The following is a 13053-nucleotide window of genomic DNA, read 5'->3' as shown; positions in this document are numbered from 1 at the left end:
TATTTGTAGTGTTTTCACCAGCAGCACAATGGCTAATCGTATGGCAAAATTGGACGAACTGTTGTCCGCAATCAGTTTGGAGTATAGCAATATTGCAAACGATGCTAATTCAATGGCGATGCAAAACCAAAAGGGCTACGAGTTTCAAATCAATCAACATATATCAGAATTACAATCAATAAGAAACAAAATCTTTGAATTGGAATTGACTCATAAAAAGATGAAGCAGAGTTACGAAGAGGAAATAAATAGACTGAAGTTAGATATCAACCAAAGAGATAACCAGATACTCAATTTGCGGTCAGCAGCACCAAACGGTCACCAAATATTGCACCAACCACCGCAACCAACTATTCAAATGCATATGTCCCCTCCAACTATACCTATTGCTGCCCAGCCCACTATTCACAACACCAACAATAGACTAATGAATGTTCAGCAGCAGCAGCAGCAGCAGCAACACATTTTACCGAATATTAATCCAATTTTGTAAATTGTAACTATACGTATGTATTTTTTAAATAGAATATATAAAATTCATGGATCGATTAGCTAACATGCTGATAATCAATAATAATATCATTTTATAAGTCAGGAACAACTCAGTTCAACTCCTTAATCTGTTCCTCGAGTTTGTGCGGATCAGCCCCCACAACCTTATCAAGAACTTCCCCATCCTTAACCAGAAAAAAAGTAGGCATGGCTGTGACAGCGCACTTCTGTGCAATATCGACATTCTCATCGACATCGATCTTGTAGAAATTGACTTTGGAGTACTCTTTAACAAATTTAGAGAGATGTGGAGCCATTGCTTTACATGGACCACACCAAGTTGCATAGAAATCTATAACAGACAGTTTTCCTTCATCCCTACTGATCAGCTTTTCATATTCTGCCAAACTGGTGATCTTGTGAATGTCTTTGTATGTGGATCCCATTCTGACAAACATTCTGTTGGCTGGTCTCATCAAATGGGTGGAAGCAGTGCGTCTGAACATTTTTAATTTATAATCGATATGGACAGTAACTGCTCAGTTTGCAAGGGTATTTCTGGTATGAACCGGAGTATTAATTATGAATTTATCGAAAATGAATAGATAACTTTAGTAAAACTGGATTTTGTTTCACTGATTCTCCCTTTTTATATCTTCGGTGTCTAAGATATTCGAGGTAATATAACAGGCAGCAATTAAATCTGGCAATAAATGCTTTCTTACAAGGGCAAGGAAAAATCTCAAATTAATAATCGACAACTCGAAATAATATAATTACAAAATCGAATGGTTAAATACATTATCAGAACCTTTATTATGCATTTGCCGTATATTGAGCTTCAGTGATATACGTCAGAATTATATTATACATGCGCTAAAATTGTAAAATAGCGAAGATGGAAATTTCAACCACAACTGTTATAGTAGTAAATGTTGAAATATTACGTTTTTAGAAACGTTAAATTGTAGTTGAGATTAAATATAAAATGTTCAGTGCTATTTAGACACTTTCAACTTTTTATAACATTGATTAGTGACTTAATATTATTTAATGTTGCAGTGAGTCAATTTTGGCGAGTTCATTAGGATATTTACAGCAACTATTCAACATTTTGTGGGTTTACGCATAATGGAAAACTCTAATGATCCAAGGTTTCGTTCCATTGTTTCTACGCCTGTTATGAAGGCTATTCAAGAGGAAGACTCGCCAAGTGTGCCAAACATGGATGTGGATCCGGTGGACTTGAACAATGATGTGTCGTTCGATAAGAGCTTTGCTGATACAACATTTGCTAGCACTAATACCGAAGGTAATCGAAGTCCTCTAGCAAAACCATTATTCGGTTCACCAACGAATTTATCAAGACCAGGCTCTTCATTTTATGCTTCTAAGGAAAACAACAATTCGAGTTCCAGCTTAATATATAACCCAACGTTTACTTTTGGTAATAATGACAATAGAAGTAGTAAAGATAATTTAAACCCCAATAGCAATAAATCATTTGCAGTCCCATCACTTCCGGGATCACCGAAGAGAGAATCAAGAAGAGGTTCTTTGAAATACATCCCAAGCATTCAGCTTGCGCCACCAACTAACAGGTCAAAATCTCCAAGACGTTCAAAATCTCCAAAACGTTCCATGTCACCAGAAAGCAGGAAAAAAAGAGGATCTATTGTAGGAATTCCTGGCGATTCAGCATCTCCATTTAATTTTAGTTCATCATCCATGAGACCCCAGTCTAATTCCAGTAACAGTGGTGTTAGTGGTTCCAGGACATCTTTTCGTAAAGGCCATCGTTACAAGCATTCTTCCGTTTCTATGAATTTCTTTCAAGAATCTGAAGTGAAAATCCCTTTAAATATTGCAAAATCGTTACCAATTCCAGATTGGAACGATATTATTTCCAATATCCCATGGTCAAAAGCATCTTTACAATTAATTATAGTGGTGACACAAATTTTTATTTGTCCAATAATTTTAGTTCTTGGACATTTAAAGCATTGGAACAATTTCATTACATTATCGCATTTCATTCTTTATGATATAATAGGTTCAGTTGCTATTATACTAGTAGAAAACTTATCTCAGTTTGAATCGTGGTCTACGGGAACCATAACATTTCCATTTGGTTTGAAAAGAATTGATGTGTTACTAAGTTTTGCACTTGCAATTTCTCTGTGTTTTGTTGGTTTGGATCTATTATTCCATATACTCGAGGAGGTGATTGTTTTATTTGTAGAGACGTCGAGCCATAGTCATGATGAAATTTCTTCTTCAATTCCACATTCTCATGGGAACGATTTGAAACCAATCACTCAAAATGATTTCATTATTTGGTACATCATTTTGATTATTAATTTCATCTTCTCTGCATTAGCACTTTATAAGATTTTTTATGCCAACACTAATTCGAGACTGAAAACGAAAAACCCATTGGTTACTTTAACTTATACGTGTTATTTGTTTACCTACCCATTATTAGTGACCAATTTTGCCAGCATTGCCGATTATATAGCTACAATTCTGCTTGCTTCATTAATTTTAACACATGGATTAACAATTGTTCAATGGACGTCAACAATTCTGATGTTAGGATTTTCGACATCAACTTTATCATTGACGTTAGTTGATGATGATGATGATATAATGCCATCAGAGGCAACATCTAAAGTGAGTACTGACACCAACTCAGACTTACCGATGACCATGAAACCAAAACTATCAAGAAAAATTAATAATGCCAAAAAGCAGGAAACAAACCCAAGTTGCATCAAGTCAACGTTAATAGAGAAAATTCAAAATTTACCAGAATTCAAATCAAGATGCCATGTAGATGATAACAATTTATTAATATCAAAAATTAATTTTGATCTGTACATTGTATTAATTAAAATCTCAATGGAAGGTGGATCGAACATGGATGAATTAAACCTACGTCTAGCAACAGAGAAATGTGTAAGAACATTACTCCCATCATCAGAGATCACAATAGATATAGAGATCGTCGCATGATAGTAAGATATCACCACAACAAATAAAGTAAAGATGTGTTTACTTTTCCAATCTATTTTCATAAACCCACTAAATACCCTCATATAGCATAATCGGTTCAAAAAGAACCTTAAATAATAAATACGTTTTGTAACCTATTCCGCAGTATCAGGTTATCGATCAGTGAATGAAATGGTATCGTTGTATATATATGTAAACAGTTATGATTGAATGAATAAGCTATATATCTGTCTAATATCAAGATCATTGTCACTTATGATTACGATCACATGATACGATATTATTACCGTACTTTACTATGCCTCACCGATGTTCCGTCTCATTGGTACCGTCATTTCTGAGTTTAATCACTAAATATTTGATAGGGGTAACCATCACATAATGAAAAGTTCAACGTAATAAAGAGTCGATGAAACCTTCAATTAAATTATAATATATATATGTGTTTATTAATTGATGTGTAAAGAATATAGTGTCCGTAGATCTGATAATTTAGTTAATTGTCATTAAAGGCTATTTTGACTTGTTAAATTGTCAGTAACAGAGGTATCTTACGAGAAAAAAGCAGAGAAGAGGTGGAAAACTTACAACTGAATTATTCGCTGTTTTTTGAAATATAATAATGTTACATCTAAAATCACACAATTTGTTAATACAAAAGACTTTGAGCGAAGCTATTGAGGCTAATTCTAACGGTACTCCCTTAACGTTAGATCGTATTGTCTCTGATTTTGATTATACTATTTTCCATATCTCTAATCAAGAAGGAAATAAAACAATTTTATTATTGAGTATTAAGACAAAAGCTTGGGTATCAATTCAAAAAATAGACGCTAACAATGGATTACTCCCATATTTACAGTCTAAGTATCAACCATTTGCAGGTATAAGTGTATCACAATCTGCTGAACCAGGTTACGATTTCACGTTAGTACTTGACTTGGCCTCTTTAACTAATGAATCCGTTGTTGAATCTTCTTTATTGAAGACTGCTATATTGAGTTTCCCATTCCAGTTGGCTTTCCAAGAATCCTTCGAACTAAGTAAACTACCAGCACCTGAAGATGGTTCATCGATAGACTCACAAAAGTTATATAACATTCAGAATAGAGATGACGAACAGTTCTTTATTAAAGCTTCTAATGATCGTGTTACTGTTATCTTTGAGACTATATTCCAAGATGAAACTGATAAAATTTTGGGTAAAGTCTTCTTACAAGAATTTGTCGATGCAAGAAAGAGAAATCGTAGCATTCAATCTGCTCCACAAGTATTGGTCTCGAATGAACCTCCTTTAGAACTACAATCCTTCACAAGCAGTCGTAACCCACAAAATGATGCCAGCAGAAGATTCATCACATTTGTTCTTTTCCCACGTCATTTCCAAACTGCGGAATTACAACACATGTCAATCTCTCAATTGACTTTATTCAGGAATTACTTCCATTACCATATTAAATGTTCTAAAGCTTATATGCACTCTAGAATGAGATACAGAGTAGACTCGTTTGTTAAAGTACTAAATAGAGCTAAGCTAGATGAAGATAAGGATGGCCTAGAAAACGATAATCAATCAACCAGAAGAACAATCACTGGTAGAAAGATGGTCTATTAGGTATCACATACTATAAAGTGTATTTCTAATGTTAATAAGCAAATTTTTACACATGTGCATTGATGTATAAATTTGGATGGTTTTGAAGATAACGAATCTATATAGAAAATAATTAGATATATGTGTTAATTTACCAATCGCAAGTTTAGAAATAAGAATAGAAACATATATATATGAACTCTCATGTGTATTTGTGTTCAAATATTCTTATTGCATGTATATGTAAAATAAAATAGAATTTAAAATCTAGTAAATGTTTCTAGTTGTGTATGCTTCTTTAAATTGTTATCGCTTAGTTTTAAAATCGGACCATAAGCGGTGTCCTAATATGGGATATGGCTAGACAAACTCAAAATATACAATACCTTTAGATCATCCAATTATTTATATCGAGATTTTTAAGGTTGGTATGGGTTCATTTTGGTTTTTTATGTAAGTGATCCATTAATAATTCTCTACTATCAATGGTATGCCTACAATTGATGATCTCGAAGTAATATCTACTATTAATTGTAGTATATTCTAGAGGAGCATTGAAGTCACTGACTAAGGAACAATTACAACAATTTATAGTTAATAAGGGTCTTGGTATTAATAATGATGTCCCTCGATGAGTTATTAGGTGCAATTTATGTTTTGGTATGGTCGATATCAATGTATACGCCTATTATCACCAATTGGAGATTTAAATCTTCTGCCGCTATATCTGTTGATTTTTTAATGCTGAACATAGTAGGTTATATGCTTTTAACAGCTTCCATGTATTTACAGTTGTATTCATGGTTACCAGTATCTGAAGAATTGAACAAATTGGATAATATTAATAACACAGAATATATTCCAAGACCTAAAATAACCGAATTTGATTTATTCTATACATTCCATGGTTTTCTATTGAATATTGTATTAGCCACCCAAGTGTATTTTCCAAGACTATGGAAATTTAGAGTTGAAAAGACTTCAGAGATGAAATTACTATACAGCAGGATATTATCGGCAACACTTATTTTATTTTCCTTTGCAACTGGCCATTTCATATACTATAATGATAACAATGGCTGGAGTAACGTAAGGACGTTGTCATATTGTAACAAATTATTCGCATTAAAGTTAGTAATGTCATTAGTCAAATACCTACCTCAAGTTAAACATAACTTTGAAAGAAAATCAATGAAAGGATTTTCGATAAGTGGCACATTTTTAGATGCCATTGGTGGTATTGCATCGTTATTGCAATTGTGTTTACAATTATATAATGATGAAGGATTTAGTGTGAAGTTAATGGTAACCAATTTTGGGAAAATAGGTTTAGGAATTATCACATTAATATTTGATTTTATATTTTTAACGCAATGGAATTTGTATAAGGAATCAGATATTCAAACGACAAAGAATATCGAGGGAAGTGATTACAGACAAAATGATGATTTTAAGATACAGTAGAAGCATAATGATTTTTTTTGAAATATAATAGATAAATCTATATTTATACATATATATATGTGGTGCGACTCCTGTAATTAACATGTCATTAGGATGTTTATCATTTTAAATAATATAGATTTGCATATGTAAATCAACAGCGTACTTAAATGTATTTTAAAATTTTATGGGCATGTACAAAGGAAGTCTACTGGTGAGCTACGTTATTTATAAATGAATATATCAGCTCCCTATCGAAAGATAAAATGCGCCAAGCAATTTTTGCATCATAAATTATAATATTATTAGCCTACTGTTACTTTTTGAGCAGATCTAAATTTATATGCTTTTTTTGTTACAAAAACATCAGAAAGAGCATCGTTATCTACAAACCATGAAACACGCCCAGCAGCACCCTCATTGACTATACTACTTGGTAGACCTTTTTCTGGTCTTTCCATAATTGTCTTCAATACAGGGGCTTTTGTTGAACCTTCCACAACAAATGCTACTCTGTGAGAATGACAAATCACGGGGATTGTCAATGAAATTCTATTTGATGGACCACTTGGGGCTCCTTCCACAGGGACGACCCAAGCCAATTTTTCACGTAGAGTTTCTTGAAAGTTTGGGAAAAGAGATGCTATATGGCCATCTGGGGCACAACCTAATAAGAACAAATCGAACATTGGCAATTTAACGGAATCTCTTCCTGCAAAACCTTTGATTAGGATTTTTTCGTAATTATCAGCACATTCTTGAGGATCTTTAATTAATTTTTCATTAACATGGTAAACTTTTGGTTTACCATACTTCTTTGTATCAATCAAATCGAAAATCTTCCTTTTTGCAAGACCATAGTTACTATTTTCTGAATCAAATGGTACTAATCTTTCATCAGCAAAATATATATCCCATTTACCCCATTGAACATCATCTCTTTTCAAAAGACCTTCATGCAACACTTGTATTAAAGAACCACCTGACAAGGCAATTCTAAATCTTTTCTCTTTAACGACATTCAAAGGACTCTCTTTATTGTCCCTGCTGTTGTCCTTTTCTTTCTCTCTCTCTATGTTTATATTTGAATAATTCTTCATAGGGGCCGCTGCATTGCCTGTTTGATCATGAACACCATGATTCAGCAGAGTATGGCTTTTATTTTTCTTCAAATGAACTGGATGAGTAGCAGTTGATGGGATAGTGTTTTGAGAAGGCTCTGCCGCAACAGCACTATTGATACTGTTTAAACTTGTATTTGAATGTTTCCTATCATTTTTATTCTTCACTGTCAATGCATGGTTTTGAGCGTAAACAACGTAATCAGCAACAGCTATAGCAACATCTGAAAAATCATGGAAGGCATATACCTTGGGCACATTAGTAGTCATTGTTGGCAAAATGAATGGTTTTCTATTGTCTATACATATATACCCTTATTCTCGAAAAGAATCCACAAAAAGTACACCTACAAACAAACATATGTATATGTATAATTATATAATTAACTTACACACACATATATATATAACTTAATCAATTATAAGAGGTATATTATTAAGCATATACCATGAATAGGAATAATCTAAAAGTACCACCATGTTAAGAGGTTTAAAAAAATGACGTTAAAAGAATTTGCGAGTCAAACAATTCCAATGAACCAAAAAAAATAAATGAAATAAAATGAAAATATCAAAGTGGATAGACAATACAATAAAGAGAGATATACACAGAACGAAGGTAAATAAGTGTATGCAATAAGTTACTATATAATAGAGATCAATGAATTCAGAGAGAGTTTGGATTGTTAAGTTAACAAAAAGTGTGCAAAATAAACGAAATAAAGAACAAATTTATTCCCCCCTACAGTAAATGATACAATATAGGACATGGGGACCTGCAGAGAGATGCATTAACTAACAAGAAACCTCACTAGAAGAGAGTGTCGAGAGACCAAAAAAACATATAATACAATTTCAGAAATGAAAATCTTGCATATATGCATTTTGTATAAGTTCCATTAGGCACACAATCTTGTATGTATATATTCATTGGCAGTTACATGACAGAATGGATGTGCGAAGAGTACAGAAGAGAACAAGAGCCAGAGAGAGAGATTGACTTGTAAATTCTTATTTGACGATGATTACGCAGTAACTTTAAAACATCAAATCTAGTTGTTACTAGAATCCGAAGTTTGTATTCACCCATGTATGAAAAATAAACGTAGTGACTGAAAAAAGTTCTCTCGAATTTGGTTTGTCCTGTAAAGTAGTTTCGAAGAAAGAGAAAGTGCATGAATGATTGGAAGGTTCTGCGGTATAGTGTGAACCGAGCAGTTGGTGTTGTAAGACCTGCTCTGTATATATCGATTGTTAACTATATATATATATCTACGAACTTCATGTTTACGATAGCTTTTTTGAGTTGAATACGGAAATTGTGTTTGTTTCTTATATGTGGAAGGTCTGTGTGTAGCCATTTAGAGATCAATAATAAAGTATGATTGAAATAATCGTTGATGATCGATTAAGTAAGAAGATTAAAGTCAAATGCTTAGAGGACGATACAATTGAAGACTTGAAGAAATTGATATGTGTTCAATTAGGTCTCTCCTCGATCAACAAAATCGATTTACAAAAGAATAACATCAAGTTGAAGAACCACATAACCCTGGACGATTATGAGATTCACAGTATGACCTCCTTAGATCTATATTATATCTAATTGTAACCATCATCATCCTCATATATACCATATTGTATTGTATGCCAAATAGATAATTTGTAGTCACGTGATTTTGTTATTACTGCATAATTTCAATTTTTCACTTTCGAGCCCATAGTTAATATTATACAATTAAAGTTTATATTTAAAGCTTTCTACTATTATACATTCGAACATGTATTTAAAATTTTGTGAAGGCAGTGTATTTGAGCTGAGAACAAGGGCATTCAAATAGTTTTTATTAAGGAGAAGGTAGATCCATCCAATAATACTTCTAAATTATATCCTCACAATGTCAAGAATCGCGGTGCTTAAAAATGTTTCTGCCATGCATACTCCATTCTTAAATGCTTCAAGGTTGTTCTCTACCACAAGATACTCGTTGACTGACTCCAATACAGTCGAAACCCACTCTCACTCACATGCGCCGGAACAAGCACCTGTTGAATCAGAGCAACTTCAAGAAGTGGATGAATTTATGGTGTTTCCAGATATTAGAGACATCTTGCCAACAGATTTAGTAGGTTCAAAAGTTTTCAATTCAAAGCAATATTTCATTGAAAGGTCGGCCACTGGTAATTTACCAATATACTCTGAATACAAAAAAGCTGGACATGTGGCATACACAGAGATAAGAAAAATACATGGTAATGTTCTTCAATTTAGAAAAGAATTACAAAACGCAGTGCCTTCCATAGATCCAGATTCATTCAGTATAAGACAACAAGCTAATAAATTGATAATAAAAGGTAATCATACAGATCTTTTGAAGAAACTATTGTCAACTAAGTTTTGAGATATATGTACATATATTTGAAATCCATTACAAATGTGAATAGCTATGATATAAATTTTGTAAATAGTAAGCTATACATATTCATACATACATGTTTTAATACAAATTAAATCATCTCAACGTTTAAAATGTTACATTATAAATAATAGTTTAAACCACCCTTTAGAGTTCATGCTGTCTACATTGTTAGTGATAAATGAGAACCGCATTCGCTAATATTGATAATTTTAAAATTACACAATCAAGGAATAGTACATAATAAAAAGAAATCGAAGTATAAACAACTAGTTAAAATACATCAAGAACACATTGTAAGAGCTAAAACACTTCAGACAACTACGATAGCATTAGTTGTATCTACACATATACATTGTCATGTCAGCATTAAAAAACTTTGCATATAAAGAAGATGAGGATGGTGAGTTGCCAACATTAGTAACAGGGCAAGAATCAAATATTAAAAGTATTTTGGAGAATACAAAGAATGACGTTACAACAAGTTTTGTAAGTGATGCAAAGATGGAAAGGGCGAATAAACAAGTGGAAGATGAAGAAATTATTAAGCAGAAAGCAAATAGGGCAAATGATGAATTACAAGATGCCCAGAAACTTGAGTCTGTCACTAAAAAAATACCAGTATCTGTGATTACGGGTTACTTAGGTTCAGGTAAATCAACATTACTAGAACAGATTGCATTGAAAGGTTCTGATAAAAAGATAGCAGTGATTTTAAATGAGTTTGGAGACTCAAGTGAAATTGAAAAAGCAATGAAGATTAGAAACGGGTCAAGTGCCTATGAGGAATGGTTGGATTTGGGAAATGGTTGTCTATGCTGTTCATTAAAAAATGTGGGAGTCAAAGCAATTGAAGATATGGTTTTACGATCACCAGGGAAAATTGATTACATTCTATTAGAGACGTCAGGCATTGCTGATCCAGCACCAATTGCAAAAATGTTTTGGCAAGATGAAGGTTTGAATAGTTGTGTATATTTAGATGGTATCATCACTGTTTTAGATGCGGAAAACATCTTAAAATGTTTGGATGATGTCTCCCCTGATACGCACTGGCATGGTGAAAAGGTTCTGATGGAGAATAACCTAACTATAGCGCATTTTCAAATTGCCATGGCTGATAGAATTTTACTTAATAAAATGGATAGGGTAGAAGGTTCCCCAGATAGTTCAGAAACAGTAAAAGTTTTAGAGGATAGAATAAGACAAATCAATGCAGTGGCACCAATTTATCATACTAAATACGGTGATACAGCCTTAGAATATCTGTTGGACATACATGCTTATGATAATTCAGTGATTAATGAGACAAACATTTATGAAGAATTAAAAATGTCTAGACCAACATTGCATGATCCTAGGATGAATACAGTAGCACTAACATTTAGACCATTAAAAAATGAAGAAGAGTACTCACATTTCCTTAAAAACTTTTTACAACCATTGTTATGGAGATTCGTAGGTGTCACTGACGAACCCGCTAATTTCAAATCTCATTACAACGATGATGATGAATGGGAGGTTCAGAGAACTAAAGGTTTGATAATCATCGAACATCTTAAAACTGATTCAACAGCAGTGAAGATCATTCAAGGTGTAAGAGAAACGTACGATATCACAGATGGTGAATTAAGACCAGGTATTGCTGAATGCAAATTAGTTTTTATTGGAAAATATTTAGAGAAAACATATTTCGAGTCGTTGTTAAAAAAAGTATTGGGATAAGTGTATCTATATTAGTCTATAAGTTTTTATTTGAAAATAACTATTATTTAATAAAAGCATATATGAATTATTACAAAGATTAGTAACCTTTAATTGTATTGCTTTTTGTGGCTCCAGTTAAGATGATAGTTTTATATTTTGATGCAGATGTTGCCAACGATGCAATAACAAGAACCCAAAAGAAAAGGTAGGTAAAATTTTTACTAAAATCTTCACCAACATCACTGAAAAAATTTGATTTCTCTTCATCTGCAAAATAATTCTCCGAACTTGATTTTTTGACAGATGATTCTACTGGGAAATGTTTCTCCATCATATTTTTTAATGTTATACCTTGTGAAAGATCCCCATTTCTAAATTTTTCTAACTTTTCTAAATATAGTTTATGTTCATCTTGTAAGTAACCATTGACTGGGATATTGTTCAAAGTGTATTTAATATCTACTTCTTCTAAAGGAGTATTATTTGAATCAGTGTCCAAATATTGGAATTCATTTAATATAAAGTCTAAGCCACGAGTCACTTGACCAAAAGCTACGTACTTATCATCATATTCTATTTGTGGTTCTTGGCCAGTAGTAATGAAAAAGGCAGCTTTATTAGTGTTTGGACCAGTATTCCTCATTGAAAGTCTACCTGGTCTGTCATGTTTTAATTCAAAATTTTCATCCTTAAAAGCTCCCCCATAAATTGATAAACTACCTAAGTCTTTTAATACATGACCTCCTGAAATTCTTTGATTTGGAATAATTTCATCAAACTTGGTATGTTTATAACGGGCAACAGCTAAAAATCTTGTATTTTTATTAATAATTATTTTCATTCCAGCTGCAAACATCAGGAAATTTGCGACAGTCTTTGGTACGATGGTACCATACAATTCCATACCAATTTCATGTTCCTTCTTTTCACCAGTAACCTTATCTAAATACTCAATTGTAAATTCAACATAACTCGATGGAGGTGGATTTGGTTCATAAACCCTGTCTAGGTCATATGCTACCCTTTCTTCGTTTATTTCCTTATATGGCATGTTAACATTGGGTAGAACAGGTTTAGTTTTTTGTTCAACTGGAGCTGGAAATGCATAAAGCAGTGTAGCTAAAATTGGAATGGATTGGATGAATATTTTACTTAATAACATTGCACTTGTAGGTTCTTGTTAGTGTTGGTTTCTGTAAGTGACGAAGGAAAAGTTAAACAACAGTTTAAATAAGAATGATAATACGCATTATATATATATATA

The 13053-nt window shown here is 32.7% G+C and overlaps 10 protein-coding genes across 10 annotated transcripts; 7 read left to right on the top strand and 3 right to left on the bottom strand.

Annotated features, from left to right (window-relative positions):
* Positions 1-28: 28 nt before the first annotated feature.
* TPHA0H02370 (uncharacterized protein) lies at positions 29-493 on the top strand (the record flags this gene model as incomplete). Its single annotated transcript, XM_003686827.1, has 1 exon — positions 29-493. One exon carries the CDS (start codon positions 29-31, stop codon positions 491-493), a length of 465 nt encoding a protein of 154 aa, XP_003686875.1.
* A 109-nt stretch (positions 494-602) lies between these two features.
* On the bottom strand, positions 603-998 carry TRX3 (Trx3p; the record flags this gene model as incomplete). Its single annotated transcript, XM_003686826.1, has 1 exon — positions 603-998. One exon carries the CDS (start codon positions 996-998, stop codon positions 603-605), a length of 396 nt encoding a protein of 131 aa, XP_003686874.1.
* Positions 999-1623: 625 nt separating this feature from the next.
* ZRG17 (Zn(2+) transporter ZRG17) lies at positions 1624-3507 on the top strand (the record flags this gene model as incomplete). The annotated part of the gene is made up of 1 exon (XM_003686825.1): positions 1624-3507. One exon carries the CDS (start codon positions 1624-1626, stop codon positions 3505-3507), a length of 1884 nt encoding a protein of 627 aa, XP_003686873.1.
* Positions 3508-4129: 622 nt separating this feature from the next.
* ARC35 (Arc35p) lies at positions 4130-5122 on the top strand (the record flags this gene model as incomplete). The annotated part of the gene is made up of 1 exon (XM_003686824.1): positions 4130-5122. One exon carries the CDS (start codon positions 4130-4132, stop codon positions 5120-5122), a length of 993 nt encoding a protein of 330 aa, XP_003686872.1.
* A 597-nt stretch (positions 5123-5719) lies between these two features.
* On the top strand, positions 5720-6565 carry ERS1 (cystinosin-like protein ERS1; the record flags this gene model as incomplete). The annotated part of the gene is made up of 1 exon (XM_003686823.1): positions 5720-6565. The coding sequence occupies one exon, from the start codon at positions 5720-5722 to the stop codon at positions 6563-6565; it is 846 nt and encodes a 281-aa protein (XP_003686871.1).
* A 284-nt stretch (positions 6566-6849) lies between these two features.
* On the bottom strand, positions 6850-7935 carry TPHA0H02320 (6-phosphogluconolactonase; the record flags this gene model as incomplete). Its single annotated transcript, XM_003686822.1, has 1 exon — positions 6850-7935. One exon carries the CDS (start codon positions 7933-7935, stop codon positions 6850-6852), a length of 1086 nt encoding a protein of 361 aa, XP_003686870.1.
* A 1111-nt stretch (positions 7936-9046) lies between these two features.
* Positions 9047-9271, top strand: HUB1 (ubiquitin-like protein HUB1; the record flags this gene model as incomplete). Its single annotated transcript, XM_003686821.1, has 1 exon — positions 9047-9271. One exon carries the CDS (start codon positions 9047-9049, stop codon positions 9269-9271), a length of 225 nt encoding a protein of 74 aa, XP_003686869.1.
* Positions 9272-9563: 292 nt separating this feature from the next.
* IMG2 (mitochondrial 54S ribosomal protein mL49) lies at positions 9564-10067 on the top strand (the record flags this gene model as incomplete). Its single annotated transcript, XM_003686820.1, has 1 exon — positions 9564-10067. The coding sequence occupies one exon, from the start codon at positions 9564-9566 to the stop codon at positions 10065-10067; it is 504 nt and encodes a 167-aa protein (XP_003686868.1).
* Positions 10068-10442: 375 nt separating this feature from the next.
* ZNG1 (GTP-dependent zinc transferase) lies at positions 10443-11807 on the top strand (the record flags this gene model as incomplete). Its single annotated transcript, XM_003686819.1, has 1 exon — positions 10443-11807. One exon carries the CDS (start codon positions 10443-10445, stop codon positions 11805-11807), a length of 1365 nt encoding a protein of 454 aa, XP_003686867.1.
* Positions 11808-11886: 79 nt separating this feature from the next.
* On the bottom strand, positions 11887-12951 carry TPHA0H02280 (uncharacterized protein; the record flags this gene model as incomplete). Its single annotated transcript, XM_003686818.1, has 1 exon — positions 11887-12951. One exon carries the CDS (start codon positions 12949-12951, stop codon positions 11887-11889), a length of 1065 nt encoding a protein of 354 aa, XP_003686866.1.
* Between the last annotated feature and the right edge of the window lie 102 nt (positions 12952-13053).

This window comes from Tetrapisispora phaffii, chromosome 8 (genome assembly GCF_000236905.1).
Source record: "Tetrapisispora phaffii CBS 4417 chromosome 8, complete genome".
In the NCBI taxonomy this organism is placed as follows: Eukaryota; Fungi; Ascomycota; class Saccharomycetes; order Saccharomycetales; family Saccharomycetaceae; genus Tetrapisispora; species Tetrapisispora phaffii.
Note: the sequence above shows the minus strand (reverse complement) of the source record. Positions and strands in the feature narration are given on the sequence as shown.